The sequence below is a fragment of the Lasioglossum baleicum genome, chromosome 6 (genome assembly GCF_051020765.1).
Source record: "Lasioglossum baleicum chromosome 6, iyLasBale1, whole genome shotgun sequence".
In the NCBI taxonomy this organism is placed as follows: Eukaryota; Metazoa; Arthropoda; class Insecta; order Hymenoptera; family Halictidae; genus Lasioglossum; species Lasioglossum baleicum.
This window is the reverse complement of record NC_134934.1, coordinates 18,628,730-18,648,591: the sequence shown is the minus strand read 5'-3', so window position 1 is coordinate 18,648,591 and position 19,862 is coordinate 18,628,730. Positions and strand designations below refer to the sequence as shown.

The 19,862-nt window shown below is 37.6% G+C and overlaps 5 protein-coding genes across 13 annotated transcripts; 3 read left to right on the top strand and 2 right to left on the bottom strand.

Annotated features, from left to right (window-relative positions):
• Nucleotides 1-773: 773 nt before the first annotated feature.
• Nucleotides 774-4,593, bottom strand: Pabp (poly(A) binding protein). Its single transcript, XM_076426176.1, has 4 exons — nucleotides 4,052-4,593; nucleotides 3,000-3,310; nucleotides 1,568-2,510; nucleotides 774-1,470 (listed from the first exon to the last, which is right to left on the bottom strand). The coding sequence occupies exons 1-4, from the start codon at nucleotides 4,242-4,244 to the stop codon at nucleotides 1,025-1,027; spliced, it is 1,893 nt and encodes a 630-aa protein (XP_076282291.1). The 5' UTR covers nucleotides 4,245-4,593; the 3' UTR covers nucleotides 774-1,024.
• An 844-nt stretch (nucleotides 4,594-5,437) lies between these two features.
• On the top strand, nucleotides 5,438-6,397 carry LOC143209897 (cytochrome b-c1 complex subunit 7). The gene is made up of 4 exons (XM_076426196.1): nucleotides 5,438-5,622; nucleotides 5,708-5,761; nucleotides 5,946-6,112; nucleotides 6,200-6,397. Exons 1-4 carry the CDS (start codon nucleotides 5,598-5,600, stop codon nucleotides 6,275-6,277), a joined length of 324 nt encoding a protein of 107 aa, XP_076282311.1. The 5' UTR covers nucleotides 5,438-5,597; the 3' UTR covers nucleotides 6,278-6,397.
• A 575-nt stretch (nucleotides 6,398-6,972) lies between these two features.
• Napi-iii (Na[+]-dependent inorganic phosphate cotransporter type III) lies at nucleotides 6,973-10,663 on the top strand. Of its 9 annotated transcripts, none has more exons than XM_076426189.1 (7): nucleotides 6,973-7,164; nucleotides 7,626-7,808; nucleotides 8,107-8,914; nucleotides 8,992-9,198; nucleotides 9,274-9,484; nucleotides 9,574-10,241; nucleotides 10,340-10,663. In XM_076426189.1, exons 3-7 carry the CDS (start codon nucleotides 8,711-8,713, stop codon nucleotides 10,568-10,570), a joined length of 1,521 nt encoding a protein of 506 aa, XP_076282304.1. In that variant the 5' UTR covers nucleotides 6,973-7,164; nucleotides 7,626-7,808; nucleotides 8,107-8,710; the 3' UTR covers nucleotides 10,571-10,663. The 9 variants fall into 9 exon arrangements, with proteins under 9 accessions (XP_076282304.1, XP_076282305.1, XP_076282309.1 ...); XM_076426190.1 differs by having other exon boundaries at nucleotides 6,984-7,090; XM_076426194.1 differs by lacking the exon at nucleotides 6,973-7,164 and adding an exon at nucleotides 7,188-7,491 and having other exon boundaries at nucleotides 8,537-8,914.
• A 130-nt stretch (nucleotides 10,664-10,793) lies between these two features.
• Nucleotides 10,794-15,181, top strand: LOC143209894 (EF-hand domain-containing protein 1). Its single transcript, XM_076426177.1, has 5 exons — nucleotides 10,794-10,934; nucleotides 11,012-11,148; nucleotides 11,335-11,657; nucleotides 11,857-12,305; nucleotides 12,565-15,181. The coding sequence occupies exons 1-5, from the start codon at nucleotides 10,887-10,889 to the stop codon at nucleotides 13,498-13,500; spliced, it is 1,893 nt and encodes a 630-aa protein (XP_076282292.1). The 5' UTR covers nucleotides 10,794-10,886; the 3' UTR covers nucleotides 13,501-15,181.
• A 146-nt stretch (nucleotides 15,182-15,327) lies between these two features.
• On the bottom strand, nucleotides 15,328-19,696 carry Ythdf (YTH domain-containing family protein). Its single transcript, XM_076426175.1, has 4 exons — nucleotides 19,172-19,696; nucleotides 19,043-19,070; nucleotides 16,262-18,057; nucleotides 15,328-16,038 (listed from the first exon to the last, which is right to left on the bottom strand). Exons 1-4 carry the CDS (start codon nucleotides 19,205-19,207, stop codon nucleotides 15,991-15,993), a joined length of 1,908 nt encoding a protein of 635 aa, XP_076282290.1. The 5' UTR covers nucleotides 19,208-19,696; the 3' UTR covers nucleotides 15,328-15,990.
• Between the last annotated feature and the right edge of the window lie 166 nt (nucleotides 19,697-19,862).

The window sequence follows — 19,862 nt, the reverse complement described above, 5'->3', positions numbered from 1 at the left end:
TACTTTTGTACATACCGCAAAAATGTTTATCGCAGTTGTATCAGCATGAATGAAGCACTCCATTATTATCGATGACAAATAGAACAGATAAACCATCACTTGGCGCAGAAAATTTAAGTTCAATTCGCGACTTTTATATGTAACAGCTTTGTTTGCAGTAAGAGTCATGTGTACTATCAGGTAGATGGGTAGAATATTCATGATTTTTTTCGTAATTGTTAGTTGTGCATGGTCTGATTAAAAATTGAGAATCGTATGCGGTATACCTCCAGATCGCGAATCATGCGTTTAAAACTCATCTTATGGACTTTTAGTAGAGCTAGAGGTACGTTTGTATGTGGCGCGTGCGCAGTAGAAGCAACGTAAGGAGCCGAGGCGACATGCGACAGTAAGAAGATTCTCTGATATGTATATCACCGAAGCCGATTACATACCACTACATACTATATGTACTTACTTCGGAAGTGTATCACCTCGCGTGACGGCGAATTTCGCTCTCTCCCCTTGCCCCCTGTACCATATATCCCGTGACTCACGTTAAGAGATACATACATATATTACCAAGAACATTACATCTATCTCGGATAGGACACTCGTGGATCTAGTTTAATGAGTAACATATAAAATTGTAGTCTAAATACTTGAAATAATTTATTTTGTCTTTACATCGATATAGGTACCAAATGGAAATAACACACGAACATTAACAGAAATCTTAAAAAATAAAAGAGTATAAATACGAGAGTAAGGAGACGAGGACAAGAATAAACTCGTTTGATAGTTTTAAAGGAAAATTTATTATCATAAAACTTGATGAAAAACCCTTTCACGATCAGTTATCAATTCTGAATAACAATTGTTCGTGTCATTCTTGCTTGTAGTAATCGTTGAAGCCATCGTAAAGCTTTTTTTATATAAGTAATCTCTTTTTAAACCAAGGATAATTGCAGAATGAGGAAGAAAAAATTAACATTTTACGCGAATAATTAAAGAAGAATAAAATAATAGCCTAATATAAGATGGTTTACTCTTTTTTAGAAGCCACAGCCTGTTTGGCCTGATGAGCCTGCAGTACAGCTACGGCCTCCTCAACCTTGGCTTTCAGCGACTCGTTGTGCTCCAACATGTGCAGGAGCTCTGAGTTGTCGATTTCCAACAACATTCCAGTGATCTTTCCAGTAAGTTGCGGATACATACATTGAATCAACGGGAAGAGACGCTCTCCTAACATTTGTTTCTGCTCTTGTGGTGGAGCAGCTGCCAACATCGTGGCAGTCAAAGGTTCTTGGCCTTGAATATGAACAGCTTGCTGAACAGGAGTAGGAGCAGGGATTGCCATTGCTTGAGGTGGATTGCGCATGTTCGAAGTGTATTTGTAATTTGACGGACGGTTCGGAGCTGAAACTCCCACTGTTGCTGGACCGGCCATGGAACGGCTTTGCATGTTTGCACCGACCACCGTTTGTTGACCTGCAACGAGAAATAGATTAGCGAAAGCTCTATACATCTATGCGTGGTTTACAACAAGAAACGAAATAATTGTTGCATTAAAATTGCAGCATTATACCTGTAATTGGTCTAGCAGACAAAGTATTGCGCATAGTACCAGCTTGCGCAGCAGGAGCACGTGGTGCAGTTCTAAACGGACCTTGCATCGTAGCAAAACCGGAACCACCAGTTTGTGCATTGGGCCGTACTTGATTCGGTTGCGCCGGCCAGCGTGGTGTAGCACGGATCTGTGCCATCTGTGGTCCATAGAATCTTTGGGGCTGCGGTATAGTGGGAACGAAGTAGTTTCCAGTACCGCCCGGCTGAAACATTTGACTCACTTGTTGCATACGCATGTTCGCCAAGCGTTGCATGTACTGTGAAGCGAGATGCGCTTTACGATCTTCTTTACGCTGAGCCAGTGCAACATATAACGGTTTAGTAACTATTATGCGACCGTTCATTTCTGTTACAGCCTTGGTAGCTTCCTCTGGGGCTGAGAAACAGACAAATCCGAACCCCTTGCTACGTCCCTCCTCCAACATCACCTTCGCGGACGTAATCGTTCCAAACGGTGCGAATTCTTTGCGCAATCGTTCATCGTCTATGCTATCATCCAGATTCTTTACGTAAAGATTTACACCCTGGTAACGCGTTAGCCGTTCTATCTTCAATTGCTCGAACTTCCGTTTCAGTTCTTGCTGACGTTCCGCTTTCTTTTGCGCCCGTCCAACATACATACACTTCCCTTCGGCAACCTCTTTTCCGTTTAATTCAAGTACTGCTCGTTCAGCAGCGTCCGGATCTTCAAAAGCTACAAAGCCAAAGCCTCGAGATTTCCCATCATCTTTAATCATGACTTTGTGACTGGTGATGGTCCCATATTTTTCAAACATTTCTCTCAGTTTGTCGTCTGTCATGTCTTCCCCGAAATTTTTTACGTAAACATTAGTAAAAAGCTTGGCTTTTTCTCCCAGTTCCTTTTCGCGTTCCTTTCGCGGTATGAACTTACCAACGTACACCTAATAATCATAACATAATTGTTCAGTTTTCCGTTCGGTTTGTTGGAAACAAGCAAATAATAGGGCACACCGCTACGTTACTCCTACGTATCAAGAATTCTTCAAATCTCGAGCGGTACACAAAAACTAAATACTCTTTAAAACTACTTAGTTCATTGTTTTTCCAGAGAATTAAACAGTTTTATGATACTATATATTCGATATAATCATCTACATTGATCATTTAATTCTGTTAAACAGACGTTATTTAGCGTTTTAGCGTTTTTGATATGGTATTTAGGTGCAAAATTCTTCAAAGTGCAATATGCATCTTCGAAAAAATGTTTAATATACTCTAACAGTGAAAAAATACAATACTTTCCTTCGTAACAGACACATTGTTAGTTGAATTTAATTGAAAAAAGTAATAGTATCTCTATTGAGATTAAGACAAGTTATAGGGGGACAAGTACCCAAGATTAGAAAACATTATTACAAGCGAAAGATTACCTTTTTTCCATTTAACAACATGCCGTTGACTTTATCGATTGATTTATTTGCTGCCTCTTCGGTTTCAAAATGAACAAAACCATAACCTTTAGAAACACCGGATTCATCCTGAGCCACTTTGCAACTAAGTATGTTACCAAAAGCAGAGAACGTGTCGTACATTGCTTTATTGTCTATGTTTTTATCTAAATTTTTGATAAATACATTTCCAACACCAGATTTACGAAGGGAGGGATCACGTTGAGACCACATAATACGTATAGGCCGTCCCTTTATCATATCAAAATTCATAGTGTCCAATGCACGTTCGGCTGAAAAAGAATTCAGAATGTAATCTAATTGTAATTCATTCTTCAATTATAAATACAATCAAAACGCATTGTACAACATCGAAAATTCTATCCCACCAAGTTTCGAAATTTCTTACTTTGTAAGAAACAAAAGAATCGTATTTCTCCAACTACCATAGACTATTTTTAAATGGCTGTTAATTTAAAAATATACGTCGTAATCGATAATTTGAAATTCATAGTGCTGTTATAAATGCTAAACATACATATATTCCTGAATGTTCTAATTATAAAAATTCTAGCTGCAACATAATAGTATCTTTTTCTTCGTCTTATCTGCTAATATCGCCACATTGTGCGCAATACGTACCGAGTACGTTTCATATTGATAATATACGAGATACGAGGTAAGTATTTCATAAGTAGTACCGTTCGGGGGTACAGTTAAATAGATACTAAATAAAAGTGATTCAAGATAATTTATTGGGAACATCGTGATTTCAGGGGACAGCTGGTTGTCGTCTAGATCTAGAACACGTAAAAGGTAATAACGGAAAAATAAAAGGTATGACTCAACCAACCGTCACCACTACACATATTCTACTTTGTCCCGTGCAAAATCCAATATGGTGGCATCGTACGATGCGAAACACGTGTCACGCGCAGACAAACGATACAGCGAAAAGACACGATTTACGAAGGATTTTTCGAATCTAGGTCATAGAAATATCGTAATAAGTAATAAATGAGTAATACACTTACCGTCAGCCGGTTGCTGAAAGTTGACATAAGCATAACCAAGGGAACGTCGGGTAATCATATCACGGCAGACGCGTATCGAGAGTACAGGCCCAGCCGATGAAAACTTCTCGAAAAGCATCGCCTCGGTGATATCACAATGCAGGTCTCCCACGTAAAGTGAGGCCATCGGATAATTCGGAGCTCCCGGATTCATTTTTGTAGTATTTCCACGTCGTGCGGGCTACTTACGTTCAAAATACTCTGGTTTTTGGTTTCTCCTGTTCCTTCAATATGGCTTGCGCTCTTCCGACCACGTTGCTCTTCGTAACGCGATGATTACTATTTTTTTCCACACTTTACTTATGTTTCACGGTTTTCAGCTACGGTTTTTCGATTTTTTTGTTTGTATTTTTTGGAATTTTTATATTTTTTTTGGTTTTTTTTTTATAGAAGAGTTATTTCACGAATGGAGGTGGGTTGTGTGACCTATTTTGTGGAAAAAGGAGACACAACCACACGTGAACACAACTCTACTCTTAATGAGGAAGAGGCATTGAAAGCAGTTCCCGCTCCGCTTATATATCAACCACCGAACATCTACGCACCGGAAAAGTAGTTCCTCTACACGCTCTACACGTTACGCCACCTGCAACTCACTGAAACTCGCGATCTAGGGTATTCTTGAAATATTCTAGGACAAAATACATTCTCGAGAGTTCTCGAGACTGTCGCTGCAGAAGAATTACAATTAAAACAATAATATAATATATAATGAATTTTTTTTAATCAACTTTAACGAACATTGCCATAGAATCATAGGTCGTAACAACAACTTCGCATTAGATTTAGGGGAACACTTTATACACCATTTACATCCTGCAGTACTTTCCGTTACTGTCCGTTATAAATTCAAAAACTACTACGATGATTTTGAACTTCCGTCATACGACGATAAATGAATTTTTCTGTGCAGTATCTATTATCAAATTTTGCATGGTAACGAATTAATTATACTGTCGATGTTTTTCGCTATATCAATGTCCCTTATCGTCTATTTAGTTACACTGTGGTCTATGTCTATGTATTTAGAGAAAATCGTTTCCATAACGGCTCGCCTCTGTCCCCATCGTTTTACTTATATATACTTACAGCAATGTGCAGGTTTTTGAAAAAGCAATGAGCAAAGGGAACTGAATCAAAGCAAGCCTGTTTTTATATGTAATTGTTTTTCTCTCATTCTCTGCGCAGTATTTTTCTTTGTCTTCATTGTCTTGACTTCGCGAGGCAGCAGGATCGCGATAACGGGTCGGTATGGTCGGTAGCAGTCGGTAGCCAATGAGAGCCAAGACGAAATAGCATCTTCTGCTTTCGAGCGTATTTCGCGTGATAAGACGATAAAGAGCGCTACACGCAGTTTAGGACGTTGTTCTATTGATTTCCGCGGTGATTCTTCCAGATTCTTCTCCAATAAGAAAGTTACTGTTACTGCATTCTAACAAGTAGCAATTCATAAGAATAAATTTTGAAGGATTCTGCATTTGGTGTGCGAGGAACGCAATATATAAAAATGACATTAATTAAGACTTTGGCATGTCAGTTAATTTTACGTGATACAACTTTATATCTAATTCGTGTTCATAGTTAAATCTTATGTAATTTTATCTTACTACTTTGCAGCTAATGTAGCCCTTCGAAAATGGGCATATAATATATCTGGATTTAGGAAGTATGGTAAGAAACGACCTATACACTATATAATAAGAATTAGATAAATATAAAATTAGTAAAAATGAATTGTAAAATAAATATCTGAATAAATAGTACGAGATTGCTTTATAGTTTATAAACTAACAAATGCTTAGTTATGAAATGTTTAATATGCTTTTATATTTGTATACATTTCTGTACAAAATAGGTTTGAGGAGAGACGATCTTCTACACGAATATCCTGAAGTCGAAGAAGCAATAAGACGACTACCCAAACGTACACAAGAAGAACGTATATTCCGCCTTATCAGGGCAGCGCAATTGGAATGCCAACACAGAGTTTTACCAGAAGAACAATGGACTAAATTCGAAGAGGTAATTAAATATGATCGTAATATAAGTTGCTTAATTAAATACTATAAATATTGAATTATGTCACGTGTGTAAAATGTTATCAAACAGGACGAGTTGTACCTTACCCCGTTAGTAAAAGAAGTAAGGAGGGAGAAAGCAGAACGAGAAAGCTACGATGCTATGTGAATAACAGTAACTATTCATTAGTCAATTTATTTTACGCAGAATGTAACATTACGAACAACCATTACTGTGTATGTATGATATGTAAAATATTAAGTAAAATATAATTGTCGCTCATTGAAACTGTGTTGATCTAACTAAGATATTATAAGAAGACATAATTCTACACATTTTATTACGTTTGGTTTAATGAAATAAAGTTTATTATACCGTTGAGTCATTTTTCAGTTTTAATATAAATTCATTTTATATTTAAGTCATTCGATTATGCTCGCTATAAGATTGGATAATTCGCTAGAAGAAAAAGGAATTCTATATTCACAGTTCAGATGCATTTGTTATGAAAGTTGGAAATTAATAATAGAAAACCAATAGAATATAACATTGATATTGCTACAATAATGAAATTCAGTGCAAAACGTTCACATTATAAGGCAAGAAGTTAAATACAAATGTACTTTATTTCTGTTTCAACTAAGTTTGCAATAAGTACAGGAAATGATTACTTAATTCTCGATTTTCCATTATTAATTTGCGAGAACCATGAGCTCTCGTATAAGCATCCACAGTCTACCGACGGAGATTTGTGAATAGATGACCTTTTTGTTCAACTATATATATATGGACGAGCAGATACGCGATTATTGGTAATTATGTTCACATCAATTCGTAGCTCATTTAACACCCTTTATGCAACGACTTATTCACCATTCCCCCACGAAGATCCGGCTGGATCCGGCGCACGGTTAAATGCGTAATACAGATTGTGAATAAACGCGATGACATTTAAAGAGAAATCAACGTGGATACTGAAACGTGAGAATGGCCAATCGATTGTTCATCGATTTACAAATATTACACGTCAGATTTATGCGGCAGTAAACTACTTCGTATGTATTTATACGTATATGTATAAGATCGTTTCGCGGGAAAATGGCGGATCAATATCTCACCCCCACGCGAATCTGAGCGGCATCCCCAATCCCCAGTTGCTAAAGAGATTTCTGATATTTGTGTGAACAAATTTTCGGTTCTGTGAGTGAACAACAATTTCTATTCTTGTATCCTCGATCTCGTTGCCTTTTTAGTGAACGATTCAATTAATTCTTCATGCCATCATCCGAACGTTCGACGCGTGTTCTCGATATAATTCTTAAAAAATGGATTTCGAAGTGTGAACTACACGGAAGATCGTGCAAAGAATGATGCAAAAAGTGGTAATGGTAGAGAGCATCTTTTAGAATATTTTTCGTGTACAAAACTCTATACAATATGCTTGAAAGCTTTGCCCATACTGGCCAACCATTTTTCGCTTTTACGCATATAGTTTTCAATAGAATACTCTTTACAGTCTGCAAAACGTCGGCCACTTTCCATACAAGCACCCCTTCGTAGCGACATCGATTGTCATTTTCAAATTGCACGCGAAAAAACTGAAAGAGAAAGGAAAAGAGCAGCCTATTCTTACGGATAAAAGCTTTGTCAGGAATTGGTCAGGAATGCACCAAGTGTCACCACGTGAATAGTGAGAGGGGTAAGGTATAATATAACACACCACCCCCTTCGCGCAATCGAGCGTTAACAGAATTGGCAAACCGGGCCGTTTCCTCCAGTTTCCTCGGTCTAATAAGTAATTGAATTTCTTTCATGGATGTCGAAGCAACTTGTTCCTTTAGATCGATTCTAAGACGGTTATCATGTGTGTGCGAAGGTAATTGTTAAACGAAGCAGTAGTTGCATCGCTTTCAAGAATTCTTCATATTCTAATACATGAATCTGTAGAAAGACCATGTGCGTGACGCGTAAAGTACACGGGTTTTGGTTAATTGCAGATGCCGGAAAGCCAGCGGTCGGCGTGTTTCCGCGTATGGAAGACGCTGATAATGAATAATTATCAAATCGAACATCATATTTTATATTCAATAAGAACTCGAATGATCAGAAAGGCGTGTACACAGTAATTGGTCTAAGTATTCAATGCTGGCAAAGCATTCGGCAGTTGTACGATAGTGTCCAAAGAAAACATAATGTTCAATATATTAGGTGCTGCGCCAAAATACTACCTCTGTTATATGTACAAAGTTACAAAATTGATCGTGTTAGAAGTAAAATAAAAAAACAAAAATATATCAAATTATATGTGTACGCAGACACAAACATACACAGGAACTCACACGTACACTTATATATACATATATGGATATTAATGTAAAAGAAGAAATATATATTCTTATGTAAAACTATTGATACATCAATGTACAGCAGAGTGAATCAGAAGCTCTTCCTCGATGCGTGTCCTCTTATTCGATGATGATGCGTCGCTTTCGAACAATATGGAAAGAGGATATTCGATATCAATAATCATTTGACAAATGCATAAAAACAAAAAACATACACACAGACAGTTCAGAAGAATCGAGTATTAAGTAAATAAAAATGAGCATACCATACGACGAGAACTTGGTATGGATAGTAGTGGTCGGATTTTTAGTGGCCTTTGTTTTGGCATTTGGAATTGGAGCTAACGATGTTGCCAACAGTTTTGGAACGAGCGTGGGTGCTGGAGTACTTACAATATTCCAAGCTTGTATTTTAGCAACTATATTCGAAATTGCTGGCGCTGTACTCATTGGCTATAAGGTATGTTAAAGATAGATCATCGTCTTATGATCGAGGACAATTATCGGCAAAAGTATTAACGAAAATATCTCTTTCAGGTTTCCGATACAATGAGAAAGGGAATACTAGATGTTACGTTGTACGAAGGCCATGAAAAAGAATTAATGATAGGAGCGTTGTCTAGTTTAGCTGGATCTGGTATCTGGCTAATGCTAGCGACAGCATTACGATTACCTATTTCCGGAACACATTCCATTGTTGGTGCTACAGTTGGATTTTCACTTGTGTGTAAAGGTACTGCAGGGGTCAGTAGTCTCATTCTTTTATCTAATATAAAATACCTGTTATTTTGCAATGTAATCGATATTTTGCTATTACAGGTAAAGTGGATAGCTCTGGCAAATATAGCAGCATCCTGGTTTGCCAGTCCTGTACTTAGCGGAATCGTATCAGGTGCTATATTTTGGCTTCTAAGAAAATCTGTGCTCCAGGCAAAGAAGCCCTTGGAACAAGGTCTCCTTATTCTCCCATTAGCGTACGGTCTCACTGTTGCTGTTAATGTTATCTCGGTTGCACACGACGGACCTAAACGTAAACATTCATATATTCGTATCTTGTTAGAACACTTTTCTATATTAAAACTATCTTAATAATAATCTCTATCGAATCTCCGTTTTCAGTTTTAATGCTCGACAAATTGCCATGGTGGGGTAGTTTAATAGCCGCGATAAGTTTTGGTTTATTTTCCGCTGCCATTGTTTATGTCTTTGTCGTACCGTGGCAAAGAAAGAGGATATTACTTTCACTGAATAGCAACGAAACTGCAACAACAATAACAACAACAACAACAACAAATTTTGGTACCTGTGATAAAAAAGAAACTACAGCATTATCCGTTATATCGGAAGCCCCACCAAGTAGTAGCAGTAGTAGTAGTAACGGTAACGCTAAAGAAGGAGCACCAAAGTTACGCGGTAATAGCAGCGCGAGCCCTCTGTTAATGGCATCGGGATCGGACACCGAGGGTGCTAAAGTTGAACTTGAAAGGAATAACGAGGAGCCACCGGAAGTATCGAGACTATTTGCTTTTCTGCAAGTACTGACTGCTGCGTTCGGTAGTTTCGCACACGGTGGCAACGATGTCAGCAACGCGATTGGACCACTTATTGCACTTTGGGCTGTATACGCAGAGGGATCAGCTAGACAAGAAGCAGAAACTCCATTACTTATTCTACTTTATGGTGGTCTAGGAATATCAACTGGTCTTTGGATATGGGGACGTAGAGTTATACAAACGTTAGGTCAAGATTTAGCACGTATTACACCAACAACTGGATTTACTATAGAGGTATGAATCAGGCTTTGAAAACTGTTATAATATCGGAATGTGCATCAGAAATATAAAATTTCGATATAGATGATTTACCGATTCAATATCGATCACAGGTAGGAGCAGCGGTGACAGTTTTGTTGGCAAGTAAGGCTGGTTTACCTGTGTCAACAACACATTGCAAAGTGGGATCAGTTGTCTGTGTGGGATGGGCATCGCGTGGCGGTGAAGGCGTGTCATGGAAATTATTTCGTAATATTGCATTTGCATGGTTGATCACCGTGCCAGTAGCCGGCTGCTTATCTGCAGGGTGTATGGCTATTTTCAAAGAAATAATTAGTATGTGACTTCCTAATCGAGGCAACTAACAAGTTTTAGTGAAAACCATCCAATGCTACTGTTGTCAATAATTTATGCAGAAATAAATGATCAAATAACTACTTGAACTAGTTATTCTTTGCCTGCGAATAGATACAACCACTGAATTCTTAATTTAATTTTCTGTCAGTAGCGCAATAGATACTAAGAAATTGGTGTTACGTTACATCAATATATGCGTATATGTAGTAGTGTTGCTATAGCAACAGAGAGGTTTAAACAGATATGTCGAAGACACGCGTCTAGCGAGAAAGTATAGTTTGTACAATATTTTAATCATTTAATATGGAAGATTTACCAAATATACCGGGCTATGCATTTCGTAATCCAAGTGTAAGTCAGACGTGGAAGTACATTTTAATTACCGTATCTCTTAACAATCGATATTGAAATAATGTTTTCTTTTAAAGATTACCGATTATAGATTGCTTCAGAAGTTAAATTTTTTAAATGGTTATCGCGTGGTGCGTGACAGTAGAGTCGGTATCGGAGGAAGGCCAATAGATGCTGCATCAGCCGCGTACCTTAAAGATACAATTGCAGTAGAGTAAGTATAAGAACAACAATGTAAACTCAATCGTGTAAATTTTATTGTACTCCTAAAACTGAATCGTAGCGTTTATTCGAGTATCTCGTACAAAGTTATACTTACGTTAACGACACTAATACAAAATATTAATATAAAATTGAAAACTATGTATATTTATATATATATATATATATATATGTATAGGTATGACCCATCGTTAACATATGGCCGTGTGAAGGGATACGCATATCGTCAAGTTATTCCGCATTACGCGTTGTTCGCTCAGAAATGCCTTTGTTTCAAAGCGTTTTTCCGCCAGGGAGTATTCAATTCACCTGACGAACATTTCCGGATACGTTATGTGAACATTCTGTATTTTTTGGAGGACAATACAGTAAGCGTGATGGAGCCACCGGTTGATAACGCAGGATTTCAACAAGGAAAGCTTGTTAGGCGCGGAAAGATCGAAAAGAACGAAGGAGGTGATACGCTACATTGGAAGGATTTCAATGTAGGGATTGACGTATGTACGTATACAGACTACAGACGAATAAGTGATGGTCGATATATGTCTTTGTATATAAAACTATAAAAATATTCGCATCAATCGTAATTACGTTGATTAGAAACCGTTTGAACCGTTTGTGAACCGTTCGCGTACGTTCTCTGTTACAGCTACAAGCCAAGTCACGCGATCTAATACATATAGTATATCGTTGATTGCAGGTATTTATGGTGTAGTTTATCATATTGTCGATTGCGATCTATTTACCAGAGAGTTTTTGAGTAGCCAAGGGATAGACGTCGGAGACAAAGAGGAACCTCCTATAGATCCTTACACGTTGTTTCGCGCGTCCAAGCAGAGAACACCCACGTGCGTCACGAAAATCCCAGATGATCCTAGACGACGATTTTTAGAATACGATAAGATGGTGTTGCGATTCACTGCCACGTGGAACGAAGACGTATACCGAATAATGTATTTCTTAACGGACGACACGATATCTGTAATAGAAGTCCAGAAACGAAACTGCGGAAAGGATCCGGTAGCCACCCTACTGAAAAGAATGAAAGTACCGAAAGATTGGAAAAATTTACCGTCATCTTATCCAGCCATATACTTAGAATACGGCGATCCAGAAATTGTTGAATATTATACGCCACAAGATTTTATCGTAAGTCTCTCTCTGAAGGATTACTAAAAACAAAGGACATGTTATGAAGACTTTTCACGCAAAAGGGTGTATCCTCCATGAACCACCGTTTTTCAACTTATTTACCACCTGATATAATCTGTAGCAACTATATACATCTAAGACATAAAGACGTTTCGAAATTTTGTGCTTCCAACTGAAAAATGATGGTTAAAAGATCCTTATTTAGAATAACGTGTTCGTATAAATCGAGGGAATGTTAAGATTTTTCTTGTTACAGATAGGCGGAACGGTGTTCATATTCAGTCGACGGTTTCTTTTGCACGACTGCGACTCGTTCACACGGAAATATTACACGGGCATGTTGGGTATAACGCAACCGGACAGAATTCCGCTTCCGGAAGAGGAGCCAAAGCCGACGGTAGAATACGTACCACCACCGCACATCAAATTCGGTACACCCGAGGATACTTACGCCGGCTGTTTTGCCTTCATGCCTAAACCACCGAGAAAGGATGTCGTCCGTCAGCTGGTCAACTTTCCGAAAAAACTACGTTATTCCATGCAAATGGACGTGGTGCATCCAGAAGACAAGGACCGTGATTTCATCCTGCAGTATAGTTTACACGACGGCACGATAGTGGTGCAAGAGGTCGAAAAACGCAACTCGGGTCGTCGAGAAGGTTGCTTCCTGAAAGCGACACTGGTCCCGAAGCCGAACACTGGAAGAGACAATCCGGAATATTATACCCCTCAAGACTTCTACATCGGCGCGCGTATTAACATCTTCAATCATTACTTTATCATTGTGGGGGCCGATCTTTTCGTGTATCGTTACATGGAGACCAATCCCGATAAGTTCTCGCGGGAGGTACGCGATAATGTTCGCGACTATTTCGCTAATCGAAATTTACTCGGTGACGAAATAGCGGTCGAAGTGAAAAAGATACATGATGCTACGAAAGCGAAAGACTACGACGTGGAACCGGTCAAGCCAACTGTTGAACATGACGAAGATATGACGGATTGTTTAAAAGAATTTGAAGCTCAAGCTGCGCGAAGATACGAAGGACAACACGGCGAACTGAAACCAATACCACCTACAGTGGATAAATTGTGTCCATATTTGGCAACCACAAATCATTCTCAAGATTCTAAAGAACCCTCAAATACATCTAAAAAGGGAGTAAGATGGGATAACCGGATAGAAAAATAACAAAGGTTTCTGACTTACGATTGGTAATCACATTGAACGCAATTATTTTTCTAATCAATTTCCCAGATGATGATCGGTGATTTTTAAATATAATTCATTGAAGAAATCAATTATTTTTTTAATACTATTGTAAAACGCACACGATGCCCATGCAATAGCAATTGTCGAATGCATGCAATTGCCATTCATCGTATTTATCATTTTAAATTATAGGATTACCAATCGAAATTACAATCGAATAATTTATGTGTTTTTTTTTAGAAAAGCACTTCCTGCGCATGTGAAATTTTTTAATAGTTAAATTTGAATATTAAATTCGTAGTTTGATCCAACATTTAATCAAACATGATTATACAATGTAAATACTAAACAGTGTAGATACATTACGAGTATACTATTCGTATGTCTGCATATTATAATACAACGATAATATACAGATATGCAGCTTGTATACTTATAGTATATAATATAATGTGTCAATCATAAAATAAAGTTCAGATAAATCTTTGGGATCCAAATATCTTTCAACGAAACTTTAAAATGTGATTCAGAAAAATATATTAATCACTTTCTTTAACCGAATAGTAATCAATAAAATGATCATACATGAAGTTATTTAACAAAGTTTTTCAAACTTTGATCAACTGAAACATAGAAATTTCATAGAGCTTACATGATCGTCTATTCTACTCGGACAATGCTAGGTGTTCTCGACTCTTGAACAATTGAATTTCTCTCTTAAACTACAAATGAGATGTAGTGATTTAAAAACATCAGCCACAAATTTTTAACGTTGATATATTACTTTAATAAGATGTGTTTCACTGTTGCAATATTCTGCAACATAGAATCAAGGAAAAAGACTTCGGCTGCACATGGTTTAGGTATTTTTTCTTGTTATCCGTCAATTGTATATGCAGAGAAGTAATTCTCGTAATGAGCATGCCTTGATTGAACAATGTTGCACTACACATTGCATTGCATTGCATGTAATTCAATAATTTTTGTACAATTTTCTTTAATAAACTGAAAATCACACCCTAGTTCTCATTATTACACATTGTATGAAATCTGCTGATTCATCCTTAAAAGACTGCTGATTTATATTAAAGTATACATATTAGTTTCATTTTTTCGTGAAACGTATGAAAGAAAACATCATTGCTTCATCATTTTCTGTATAGTTCTCTAGAAATCAATTTCTATTCATAATAATATGCGTATATAACTACCAAATAAGTAATCAAATCTATGATAAAATCTATCTTTCCATGTTTTAGTTCACTAATTTCACATTAGATAAGCAGTTTTTCTTTTATATTAATATTCAAACTTCTACGTATAATTCCGTAAAAATAGATTAAATTTAGTGATATTTCTGAAAAGATACTTTTTTTTTTACAAAAAAGAATCATCTCGAACAATTTGCATGTTCGAAAATTTATGAAACTATGGACAAGTTTCTCTTGTGATTAAAGTATATAATTTCGATTTGAAGAATTATCAAACTAAGACGAAGAGAATGTATAAGTAAATAGTTCGAAAAATAAAATAAAATAACGGATAATTTTAACAATAGGAATTATAATATCTGATTGAAATTTTCATCAAATAGAATAATATTCGTCATCATATACGTTACAATAGAGTAACTGTAATATTATATTCTTCTTCATTATATAATATTTTAGATCGCTTTTGCAGTCCATGAATAATATAATATAATATAATATAATAATAATAATAATATATATCTATATACATATATATATATATATATATATATATATATATATAATTTGCAATAGATATAGAATATGCATAAAATAATCAGTTGACAATAATTTCTATTATTATCCAATGATCAAGCATAATTGTTACAAATAAACTTAAAATGTTGTAATAAGCCCTTGCACCTTTTTAACAAAGAAAGGTGTGAGAGTCCTTTCAGTCACAGGCACCAGGTTACATGTCCATTGAAGTTTAAAATAGTAATTGATTTAAATGACACTTGCTTACAATATTGTTCTCGCATAGATTTTTTTTTCATTATCAACAAAAGTTTAAGCATTTTACAAGGGGTTAGTCCACATATTACAGTTTTTCTTCTTCCATATCGCATTTTTTTTTCTTTCATTTTTAATTTGTACGTTTAAGAAACACCTTTTCGACGAATAGCACGCAACACCACACTATATGCTTAACTGTCAGCAAGTTTACTCGATATCCCGTGAAAGTGAATTATGTTCCTCTTCATAGTAGGTATAATTAGATAATATTTATGATGCCGACGCGACGCTAATTATCATACAAGTTGATTATTTAACAGAAGGAGATAGTCTCAATGGTGAGAGTTCGGTCACAGGAATTAGAAGCCCTTTGTGTATCCACGAAAGCAAAGGTAAGTAGTAAGACGATAATTAGTCGTAGCGTGCTCCCTTTATGATGATTACTATCATGAATAATAGTATATTTTTGTTGTATCCACCGCTACTGGCGCGAACCTCCTCTGCCTCTGCCACGACCACCATCTCGATCCTGTAAGGAAACGCATAATAATAAGTACCGCAATCACCAAATTTCGTTCCATTAACATTATTAACGCTAGGTTTATTAGCTATAGAATTATTCAACAAATATTTATTTATTTGGCTATATATTATTTTAAGAGATGGCTAAAAATTTTCATAGACACATTCTCGTTATTTTTCTACTGTAAAGTGAAATATCGCGTTACGATGCTCCAGAAGTTATTACTCACTTTGCGCTGATGATGCAAATGGGGTTGATTCAGATGATGGTCTCTCGGCATATCGGCGTGGCCTCTGCTTCTATGATAGGAAGAGTGATGATGCGGTAGAGGATTTGTTGGTACTTTACGCTGGTCTTCCTCGGCCTGTTTGCGTTCGTAATGTCCAAAATCGTCGAAGATGCTCGTCGAGTGCCGGAACGTATGCAATATACGTAACACCGTCACTCCTTTTGCGTGAGGAACCTCTTGCGCATCCCTCGAATTAGTCACTGGTTTATTCTCATTGTTTTCTAGTTTAATGTGACGAAGTTGCACATTAGGAACATCCTTTACGTAAATCCAACGTACACGAAATTGACCTTTCCATTTGTCTTGAGACCAGACAGAGCTGTTACTCTGATAATCAACAGGCGATACCATCTGTGCCATACCACAGAAATGGCCAGATCCGTTCACAGAAAAGAACAAGTACAAAGGCGCACCTTCGCGACTGGCTTCTCTGTACGCTTGATCTAATCTTTTGTTGCCGTGTTCGGTACTGCACCAAATTTCATATTTAATGGATCTATGAATATCATCCTCTGAATAAGATTTAATAACAAAAAACCTAGCTCCAGGAGCAGTTTGATCGAAATCTACAGGATTATAATCGTTTTTCACTTTCAGTTCATCCAGAACAGGATGAGATTGCGCTTGTACAATCTGCTGTTGTTGCTGTTGCTGCTGCTGCTGTTGTTGTTGTTGTTGTTGTTGTTGCTGCTGTGGATGTGGCTGCGAATGCTGTTGCGGGTGCTGCTGATGTTGTTGTGGCGGCGGCGGCGGCGGCTGCTGTTGTTGTTGCTGCTGCTGCTGTTGGTGATGTTGTTGCGGTTGTTGCTGCGGTTGGTGGTGTTGATGTTGCTGCTGCTGTTGTTGTTGGGGTGGCATATGAATCTGCGATTGTGGAGGTGACGGAGGCGTCGTAGGCTGTCTATTCCAACATGGCGGAGGAGGAGGTCTTTGTCTTTGAACTAGTGGCGGAGGTGGCGGAACAGGAGGCTGTACCTGAGGCGGCGGTGGCGCTGTCGGAGGAGGAGCAGATGATTTACCTTCGCCCCATGTTCCAATGTCCATATTATGCTTTCCAGGCACAATAGGTGGCGGAGGCATCCCAGCCTTCTTTCTCATTCCTTGGGAGGATGATAGGGGAGGTACTGGCTTGGCCGGTTGGCTCGCTACGCTTGCCCATGTTATTTTCCTAGGCTCCTTCGGTTCTGGTTTTATCGGCTGAGCAGATGTAGTCTGCTGTTCTTGTCGTGGTACCTCTCCGCTTCCCAATGACAACCCCTGCACGCTTTGCTCGATAGCCTTAATTTCGGTATTACTAGGTGTCGGATAATTTTCATTTCCACGTGGAGCTTGATAATAATCCTCGTAACGTGTTTTTCTAGGAGTGCCCCAGGCACTAAAATCACCGTTCCCATGAAAATAATTAAAAGCAGGCTGACCAAATGTACTAAAACCACCTCCTGCGCTAGCAGAGAACATTCCATCCATGCTGTACGCATCGTGACCTATTTGACCTCCATATCCGGAAAGAAATGTAACGGGATCTGTTCCATTTGACCAAGTACCATCCCCGGCACCGAACGTTTGATAAGGGAACGAGGTACCTGCATAGTAAGTACTATATGGGTCACCAGTACCAATTGGATAGCTTGAATGATGCGTATTATTGCCTCCTCTCCACGAATCAAATCCAGTATCTTCTCCGCCAGCATGTTCTGTCTGTGGTTGTTGCTGGTGTTCTTTAGGACCATTGCTCACTAACAGAGATGGAATTTGATCTTATTAATGTACTAAATGTACTCTTTACGAGTACTAAATAATCTGAAAGTATTTCTTTAATAATTTGATAAAACTTCAAATTTTTTATTAGAACAATACATTGTGTTGCATTACTTAAATCATATGTGTGTGCATGTATAATTAGTAAACAAATAATACATAAGATATACTATTTTAAGAAAACAGTACTTGGAGAATAATTATTTAATGAAAATGATCTTTACAGCGAAAAAATAAGGTATGTAGCTTGTTTCACTAGAAACGGTGAGTGAAACGTATTAATTTAAATAATTTTAGTACAGAATAACAGTACGAAGATTAAACATATGTGCAAAAAAACTTCCTTCCTTAAATCAGTAATTTAGAAAGAAATAAAAATGTGTCATGCAAAATGTACAAACCTATTATAACACGTAAAACTTAACAGAAAATTTTGGATTTTAATTTTGAATTAAATGTTTTTTAACGTATAAGATCGTGTGTTATCATCCGTGTTACGATATATTGATAAAAATGTGTTACAACGGCTAATAACAATTAACGCATGTCACAGAATAAAAAGTAATCTTAAAAAACACATAGAGGAAACGTGTATTTCTGTTGACAATAAAAGCACTTGAGATGTATTTACTAAACCATGTTGATAGGTTATTGCCATTCCACTAAATACGTATGTGTACATACGTGTTCGTATTATAGTTACCTGTTAAGATCGTAGATAACAAATTGTTTGTATAATTTCGAGAAATACATGCGTTCAGTTTACCGCGATATGAAAATATTGCGGCCGGACTTTTATGAAATTAGAGTACATAGATTCGAAATGATCGTACCTCAACCGATAAAAAATACGTACACGTATATAGCGAATTTTAGAGTAAAATTTGTGCACGGTCTTGGAGACTGATCTCACGAAGAAAGAGGTACCGAAAAGACTATCGTGCAAAGACGTAATGTACTCACCTTGACTGTTGGTTTGTCCTTTCATCCGCTGCATTCCGTTGCATGGAAAAATATAGAAAATTTAGAATGGCTGTCTTCAGTGAAAGGTATCTGCAGAATAGCGGTGTGGTAGCAAGTCAACACACTGACCTGATTTGAAACAGCACCTGCCAATCCAGTTGACATAACCTGTCACACACTCTGTCTGCCCTTTACAGACGCCAAAGAGACGCCTGTACCTTAACAAAATAAAGTTTTCAAAAGCAATACCACGATTACATACAACAGCGTTATGCCACTCAAGTACGCGAACACTTCCTCCGAGGAGAGGTCCTCAAATTCGTATCCGCAACACCTGAGACCTCCGCGTATTTTCTCGCAATGTCTTTCCGCGAGAGAGTCTCAGGAAATCTTTCTTGTTACACTTTGGGATTGATAAATTTCCACAAAATTCTCAACTCCGAATAATAACTACGTGACGTGCACTGACCTCTCGTATGTATTAACAGATTGTCTAACTTACGCGACGATAAAGTCCCTATCCGATGTTCCCTCCAGGACGTCGCGTTTTTCGCCAGTTTTCCGCTTTTCGCATATGCTCACTTGATGAGCCCAAATAAGAAGGTACTTACTAGCCGACGAATTTAAGATTCTACTGCGCATATCACTCTAACGGAACTCGTTCATTGGCTAATCCCCCTATTCGTACTTCGCCGACCACGCGATCATTAGCTGACGCGCAACAGCATGCGCAGAACAAGTATATACCTTCTTATTTGGGCCCAAGTAGAGCCAAATAGACTTCACTGGACTTGACCATGACATATACATAGAGATAGTG